Source organism: Rhinopithecus bieti, unplaced genomic scaffold (genome assembly GCF_001698545.2).
Source record: "Rhinopithecus bieti isolate Rb0 unplaced genomic scaffold, ASM169854v2 scaffold_19722, whole genome shotgun sequence".
NCBI lineage: Eukaryota > Metazoa > Chordata > Mammalia > Primates > Cercopithecidae > Rhinopithecus > Rhinopithecus bieti.
Genome location: NW_016809905.1, coordinates 1716976 through 1726200, shown reverse-complemented (window position 1 = coordinate 1726200; position 9225 = coordinate 1716976). Strand labels below are relative to the sequence as shown.

The 9225-nt window shown below is 36.8% G+C and overlaps 1 protein-coding gene across 1 annotated transcript; it reads right to left on the bottom strand.

The window, feature by feature from the left end:
* Positions 1-7374: 7374 nt before the first annotated feature.
* Positions 7375-8313, bottom strand: LOC108541324 (olfactory receptor 5B21). The gene has a single exon (XM_017890805.1). It carries the CDS (start codon positions 8311-8313, stop codon positions 7375-7377), a length of 939 nt encoding a protein of 312 aa, XP_017746294.1.
* Between the last annotated feature and the right edge of the window lie 912 nt (positions 8314-9225).

Below are 9225 nucleotides of genomic sequence, written 5' to 3'. Positions count from 1 at the left end.
TATTTTACTGTATCTCTCTTGTCCAGAGCAAAGTTATCTTCCTCAATTCCCCACCCTAGAATCTATTCTTCATCCGTTACTATAGCATTTTATATGTATCTCTTGTTGGTTTTTATTATTTGCTACATAGAATTAAAGTTACTTATGTATAGGTCTTATCTCCCCTTTAGTTTTTTTAAATAAACTTTTGGATATAGGAGCTCTGTTGGGTCTATCTGTTTCTAAACATTTGAAGTGTGAAATAGAACATATACAGAAAAGTTTATAACAGAAATTTAGTTATATCACTTTCTAAACTATAAAAGCTTTGTTTGATTTACTTTTTTTAACATTTTTACCATGATATATATTTTGGTGTGTGTGTATATATATAAATATATTTTATTTTTTATTTATACATACATGTATATATAATATGTGTATCTGCATATATAAAATACAAATTTTATATATACATATATATGTGTGTGTGTGTATATATATAAAATTTGATATTCAAAAAAAGGTGCATTAAATACGTAGGTTCATTTGGCTTTCCTTATCTACCTAGTCTCAACTTTCACCTTTCTTCTGAGCTCCCAGTTCAGGTTTCTTAAGTATTGAGGCACATCCCCAGAGAGGAGACATGTTAGCATCTAAAATACAACATATTATGGGGCAAACTTCTCACCTTTTTCACCAAACTAGCACTTCTTTGATATTTCTGACCATGTCATCACAATTGTTTTCAACCAATCAGGCAAAATCCAACAAATTCCTTTAACTGATATGGACTTCACTAATGTTGGCCCAAGGATGCAGCATATATATACATGTACATGTATATATATACTGCATATATATACATGTACATATGCTTATACATACACATATATATACATGTACATGTATATATATACACATATATATACATGTACATGTATATATATACACATATATATACGTATATATCACTAATGTTGGCCCAAGGATGCAGCATATATATATACACACACACACATTTTTTTTTTGAGATGCGAGCCCAGCCTTGTCACCCAGGCTGCGGAGCGATGGTGGTGAGATCTCAGCTACTGCAAGCCTCCACATACATAGGGTTCAAGCAATTCCTCCTATCTCAGCCCTCCCAAGTAGCTGGGATTACGGGCACCTGCCACCATGCCTCACTAATTTTTGTATTTTTAGTAGAGATGTTGGTTTCACCATGTTGCCAGGCTGGTCCTCAATTCCTGACCTCAGTGATCTGCTGCCTCACCTCACAAAGTGCATGGGATTACAGGCATGACAACTGTGACAGCCCAGCCATAATATATATATACATACATATATACACATATATATATATTTATACGTATATGTGTATATATACGTATATACACATATACGTATATACATATATATATGTGTATATATACACATATATACATAGTTGCTTCTAAGCTCTCTATTTCACTCCACTGTATATCCCCATTCCAAAGCCAGCACATATTTTTGACCTAGGATCTGAAGTATGTGTTTATTATATTTGCTTGATTCATAGGTGACCTATGTTAAAGAAATAGTCCACTGTGGGCACTCAATGGATATTGTTTAAATAAGTGAGGCTTGGAAGAAGAGGAAAGGAAACTGATATTTATTTAGTCAATGTGTTTTGCTAGAAACTTTATATACCTTAACCAATTTATTACTCCCAATAGCTTTCTGGGAATTTATTGTTGCCTTTTATCGAGTTGGAAAGTGAAGCTTCTAGAGGGTCCAGAGAGTAGATGATAGCAACACATAAACCTAGTTCTTTTTCAATTTAAAAGACCACAGTGTTCTTTTACTAGACCTCATAGCTTGCACATTGTAAAATTATCACTAAATTCTTATTATTATGAGCATATTTTAAAATAAAAGCTCTTTCAAATATCAAAAAAATTCTAGATTCAGTTTGACAACAGTTACCACACAAACACCAATTTCTATCACTCAGTTAGGAACAGAACAAATTAACTCCCCATATATTCATTTCCATTTATTCTGCTTGTATTTAGTTGTAGTTCATTCTTACACAAGTAAAAATTGGTGAAAGATTTGGGGAAAAAAAAATGAAACCAAAATTGTGCTGAACTTCAGCAGTAATCAATATAGTACAAATTAAGACAACAATAAAAGACACTATTCTCTAACCAAACTGGCAAAATTTATAACTCCAGTAATACCAAGAACTGGCAGTAAGAACTCTCACATACTGTTCATAGGAGTAAAAATTGGTATAACTACTTTGGAAAATAGCATCACATTATTTACAAAAGTTGAAAATAGATAAACCCTACAGTTCAACAATTCTACTTCCAGGTATATTTAGCCCAGAAAAATTAATGCATTTGTGCACCAAGATACATGACCAAAATGTTCACATCAGCATAATTCATCACTACCCCAAACTGTAGATAGGCCATATGAACGAACATGAAAAAATAGACTGGACAACTAAATTTTGTATTTTCTATTGGGTTATCTGTTTTTTTCTTACTGTTTTCTAGAAAGTTTAAAATACACACACATACACACACACGTGTGTATATATAGACACATAAATATGCACACACATGTGTAGATGCATATGTATATACAGTAACTTTTTCTCCTAATTAAATATGCTACAAATATCCTATCCATCCCCCTACACACTTTGTGAAATAATCACAGACTAACAACTGAGAAATTCCATGTTATGAACAGGAGGCAGAATTCTTGGGCTTGAATCTAGATACCCGATTGGTGAGATCCTACAGAAATTTTTCTGTGAAAGTATGATTTCTTTATAGGGATGCAATTACTCTCAAATGCCCAGTCTCTTCACCTTGTTTGATGACAAGAAGTTCCAATTGCCTGTAGAAGTAACTGACTGAGGCATTAATGGTTCACCCTCTTCTAATCTGAATGGCCAACTTTCCTACAAGCTCCTGCCAACATGCCATCTGCAATCCCACCTCCATACCTGAGTTCAGATGGTTGCTTAGGAACTCCCCATTCAGCTCTGCTTATAATATTATTACCAACAGTAACACTATAGTTCAAAAGAAGGTAGCAATTTTGAAGATGCTTTCTCACCCATTATCTCATTTAGCCTGCAAAACACCCTAAGGAAGGTATGGCTGGTGCTATTGTCTTCACTTTGAAGGTAAGAAAATTGGCTCAGAGATACGTGGCTTATACCAGCTTCACCACTGGCAATTGGCAGAGTTGTGACTAGAAAGTAAGATTGGAATCTTGGAATTCTGGGTTCCATATACATTATTCTTTAGAGTTTGGCTTACATCCCACATCCTCTGAGGACCTTCCTCTGCCCATAGGATTCTTTTTTGCCCCTGATGAGTTCTAATTATTATTTTCTAGACTACTCATCTGATAATGGCCACAAATGCCTTTGAACTATCATCTACCTAGAGGTATGTCCTCTGTTGCACTACGTTATTTTTAAGTTGCTCCTGAAGCAGGAACAATATTGAATATCAACTAGTTTATTCATCAACTTCACACCATGCCTTTTCTGCAGCTTGTGTCCAGTTAACATTGGTTGAGGTTTGGCTATCACTGTTGGCTGTGGCACTCAAAGAGCCAACTCTATCAGACTGAAAACAAATATGCCCTGATCCATTCATGCTCTGTGGAATACTGGGAAAATTCCTGTTGGTAAAGTTATTGAACATTGAGTCATTAACCTCAAGGTGCATTACATCAGTAAACATATATGCAGAGGGCTTTACTTTGTGGAAGTAGGAATTACATCTTACAGTCTTACTTATTTGTATTCTTCAGAGTGCCTTCCACATGGCAAGGACTCATCATGAAAGAGTGTAAGTGAGTCACACATTAAGTAAGACCTCCATTGAAATTTACTAACATACATGGTGACTTATTTTTTCAGAGTCTTGGTCAGGGAAGGCAAAAAACTCAGTTTCATACCTCGGTTCCTCTTTTTAACAGTAGACAGGTAAGTTAACTTCTCAAAGCTTTGGTTTCCTCCACTGCAAAACTGAAGCACAAATAACTATATCATGGTGAACAAATGAAGGTAAAACTATAAAATGTCTTTTTATACAACAAGTACTTTATAAAATATGAAAAGTGTCAAACAAGATTTGGTTCTTTGTGAGTTTAAGCAAGTTAAACTGTAAAAACAGGGGTTTTTAATTGCAGAATGAGAGGACTGGTTTAGATTATTTTTAAATTCTTTCTTTGGCTAAAGAGTCTATGACTCTGCAATTCCAGCTTCAGTTGCCAAGGAATCTAATATTTTAATTTTCCATTCCCAATACATAAACCTCAACAAATGCTCTAATGCACAAAGGGAACATCCTATTTAGAATAATTCAATCATAATCCATTTTTAAAAGAATAATCTATCCTGATATAAATAACTGCCCTGATTTATGAGTTTTCACATTCTCTTTTGAACATTTCAGGTGGGAAGTCCTTGTGCCTTTATCGCACTGTATTGGGCTGCAGGCCTTACACACAGGGTCTCTCATTCATCAGACAATTCCTGCAGGGAGAGAGTGGGTGTTGTTATTAACCAAATGGGCATTTACTCTCCATTTGACAGATTTCTTATGTGGAAGGGAAGAGCTCCTCATAGTAATGTATACTCTGTGAATCGATGTCTTGCTGGCGACAAGACATCTCCTTCTGAGTAGCTTCTATAAATGAATACCCGTGTAATGTCAGTTTGAAATGTAGAGCTGGGAACTTGGAGGGCAGAAAGTTAAACAAGGAATGAAAATAAAAGCTTGGACTTGGATGGGACGAGCTTCACCTGGCTGTCCTTGGACTTCCCATTTTTGCTCAGGCAGCTCAAGAGCCAACATGAGAAGTCCAGGGACAGCTAAGTGAAGAAAGAGCTAGTATAGGAATCTCAACGGTATGAAATACACGTTCATTATGATGGGCACATTCACATACTTAATTTCTTATGACCCTCACACTTTATCCTGTACATTGGGTTCGGTGAGACTAAATGACTTTCTTGAGGTCATACAACTGATAAGAACAGTTAGAATTTTCATCCAGCTTTTGATAGTACTCTTTTATACCTATTTACAGTCAGATGGAACACTTGTTTGAGGTGATTTCAACATAAAATATAAATATGTAGACATTGGGCCCTTAACTCTTAGGAGACCCACATTTTCCTGCTAAACTGAGGTGTAGAGGCATAAAGAAATGTGTACATGAGAATGATAAAATGGACTTTGGGGTCTCAGTGGGGGAAGGTTGGGAGGGAGGTGAGGAATAAAAGACTATATACTGGGCACACTGCTCGGGTGATGGGCACGCTAAAATCTCAGAAACCACCACTAAATGATTTATGCCTGTAACCAAAAACAACTTGTACCCCCCAAAACTAATGAAATAAAAATTAAAATTATAAAAGAAAGAAACATGTCCAGATACACATGTTAATATATACTGTAATAGTTATGATATATAGACTCTAGATTTTAATTTTTTTTTTAGAGATCTAAATGGCCTAGTGGTGAGGAAAGTTCCTGCTTGGGCTGAGCATAGAAAGAAGTTGGGAAGGAAAAAGAGGAGAAGAAGGATAAAAGGAAGTAAAGAAAGAGGAGCAGGAAGAGGAGGGAAAAAAGTCAATTATATCAAGTAGGGAAAATGTGTAGGTGAGATTGGAATGCACTCAGTGCTTGGATAGCTGCTTCCCAGGCTCTTCTCCAAATGCAGATACTCTTGAGCTCTGTAGCTTTCAATGAGAAAGATTCCCATATACAGTGGATCCTGGCCTGTAAAGGCTGTTCTTCCTCGTGTGTTGCTGAATGGGCCTCATTGCTAAAGAAGAGGGGAGGGAGGGGGCTGAATGGGGGGAAGTATAGGTTGTCCAGGCCTTAGGCTCAGAAGCTCCTGATCTTTTCAGGTGATGGCAACTATGTGCTAGAGAAAGATATTCTCGTGTTTCTCATGTTCCATAACTCCTTCTTTGTAATTTTCCCTGGAAGGCTTATGATTTATCCTCCTCAGACAGAGGCTGCCCTGTACATAATGGAGCCCGATAATCTCAAAACTAAATTGACATTTTAAGCCAACTGAGTTAGCCAACCAAGATTTCTGGTTTTCATCTATAAAGTTAAAATTAATTTGTGGGTTTTTTTGGGGAGATTTTGAAATCATGACCTATTGTGGTGACTTAGATTAATTGCAGTTATAAACACCATCAAGCAGTTGATATGTGAGAAGTGAAATTAATCACCACTCCCCTCCCACGCACACACATTCGCTCACACCATTTGGCACATGAAACAAGTCCTGAAGGTGGACTAGCACTGTGCGTCATCGTGCTGTTCCTAAGAAGTAAATTTCCAGGCAGGCTTTTTTATTCTTGTAGCATCTAATTACAGAACACTGGAATGCAATGGAGACCCAGAGGTGAGCTGAATTATTGAAAAAATAAAAGCAAAGACAGTCCAGAAAGCTATTATGCATCTTCATAATAGATTCGCCAAACTTAAGGGTGCTAAGAAATGCAAACATTTGATTCAGAAAACAAATATATTTTTTTAGAGCTCTAGGGAAAATTGTTTTTTTTCTCTAAACCTTTTGGAAATTTTGGTAATTATGTTAGACAGAGACAAGAAACATAGAAGATAGTGTAGGCTCTCCGAAGGAAGTTATATTTAGGTTCAAATTTAAGTAATTCATCTATTAAAGCATTTCCATACTTATGTATACAACAAGGTGTATTGTTTCCCCAACGCTTTAGCAAAAGGGAATGGAAATTGCAAAGGCACATGACTAGCAAGTAGGGTAGGAATATGGGTAGAGAAGGGAGAGTAGGGGGTTGGAAAGATTTAATCTTCAGTCACCTGACTCGATCTAGTGCCTTGTCCTTTAAATTACAACTTTCTCTGAAATATCATTTAAAATATTGAACCATCCTTTGTCTACATTAGGAAGTCCAACTTTCAAACTCACAGAACAAAGGAATAAAAAACAATACTGCATGTTCAGTTGATAAATATTATAAATGAAGGCGAAATCTTTATACCAAGTTTAATAGTGAATGAAAATCCTTACAATTAAAATAGGATGAGGAAAATTCAGTACATTCAGTGATATCCTTCAATCTTCTGCTTTAAAACACATCAAGAAACTAAAGCAAGAAAAGCTCAACTGTCCCATGCTGCTGTTCACTAAATATAAGATTATCTTTCTAAGTAAGACTTTTCAATGTGCTGCTTTTTACATCTTCTAATAGCAGAAGTAACCACTGTTCTTGGGGAAGAAAGAACCGAACCAGCCAAACATTAAAAGTCATGATGGCATTTAGGTGTGAGAGAAAGTTTATCCCTTAATTGCTTGCCTACTTCCCATTCACACTTAATATTGGGGGTAAAGTTTGTTGAGTATTTTCCAGAGAGCACTTTTCACTTCTTTGTTCCTAAGGCTGTAGATCAAGGGATTCAGCATGGGAATCACCACTGTGTAAAACACAGAGGCTATTTTGTCTGTGTCCATGGACTGGCTGGAGTTGGGCTGTAAGTACATGAAGATGATTGTGCCATAGAAGATGGACACAGCAGTGAGATGGGAAGCACAGGTGGAGAATACTTTCTTCCGCCCTTCAGCAGAACGCATCCTTTGAATGGTGATGCATATGAAGAAGTAAGAAATGAGGATGACCAGGAGGGTGAAAAAGACGTTGAAACCCACCACAAAGAAGACCACCAACTTGCTGGTGCTGATGTGCGTGTCAGAGCATGAGAGAGCCAGGAGTTGGGGAATGTCACAGAAGAAATGATTAATCTCATTAGAACTACAGAAGGAGAGTCTGAAGGTGCCTGCTGCATGGATAGAGGCATTAAGGAAGCCAGAGACATAGGAACCAGTAGCAAGGAGGGCACACACACCTGCTGTCATGGTGGTGGTGTAATGAAGAGGCCTACATACCGCTGCATGGCGGTCATAGGCCATGGAGGCCAGGAGGTAGCACTCAACAGTGGCAAACCCCACAAAGAAGAAGAACTGAGCTGCACATCCATTGTAGGAGATGGCCTTGTCCCCTGACTGCAATGCAACCACCGTTTTGGGGGCTACAGCTGATGAGTAACCCAAGTCTACAAAGGAGAGGTTACTGAGGAAAAAGTACATTGGAGTGTGGAGATGGGAGTCTGAGTGGATGATCACCATCATTCCTCCATTCCCAAGCAGGGTGATGAGGTAGATGAATAAAAATGCCAGGAGGAGGGGTATCTGAAGATTGGGGTCATCTGTTAATCCCAAGAGGATAAACTCTGTCATTTCTGTTCTATTCTCCATTGTGGTCAACTTGAATTAGCCTGGTGATTAAAGAAGAGGCATCAACAAAATTCAAATGAAAGCATGAGAAGGGATGATGGGATGATAAAAAAAAAAAAAAGGAGAAAACTAATGTATAGAGAGAACGTACTGTATGTAAGACTCATGCTAGAACCCTCTGTTATAGTATAGCTTTTAATTCATATGAGATAGGTGCTATTATGCCCATCTTACAGATACAAAAGTTAAGGCTCAGGGAGCTGAATATTGAGCAAGATAGTCTATTTAACAGTCACAATCAAAGTTCACCCCTTTATATTTCTGAATCCAAAGTCCATACATTCATCTTGAATTCTTTAACATATTTACATCATATAAATACAAATTATGATGTGGATATAAGGTTGTATGCATTTAATTATTAAAAATAAAAACATCCATCACTCAATGTCTTCCACATTCTACTTCCAATAATATAGCCTCACTAAAGATTTTCTAAATTTATTTTTCCTTAAAACAACACAAGTTTATTCTCTCAAAGTTCTGGAGGCCAGAAGTCTCAAATCAGTTTCACTGGGCCAAAATCAAGGTGTTGGCAGGACAAGGTGGTGGTGCTCTCAAGGTCTGTTTGATACTAAATCCAAAGATCTTAACCACAACTTTCGAAGCCTTTATAAATTAATCCCTCAACAGTAGTTTAACTGAAAGGGAGTATGGTATATTTAAATAGGAGGATATATTTACATATAGATTTCATATGGAACTACAAATTTGATATATACGAATGTTTTTGTGTATCTGTGTATATGCATATGTCTTTTTTCACCCCTTATCAGAAGTCTGTTGTAGACCCTAATTACAGTTAAGTCCTCCTTTCTCTACCTCCTCAAAGCACTTGAGTCTTAGCTGATTATTGCACAATTAGCTGGGCAA

Coding starts and splice junctions, on each gene's coding strand:
- LOC108541324 (XM_017890805.1), bottom strand. CDS start 8,313: ATGGAGAATAGAACAGAAATGACAGAGTTTATCCTCTTGGGATTAACA.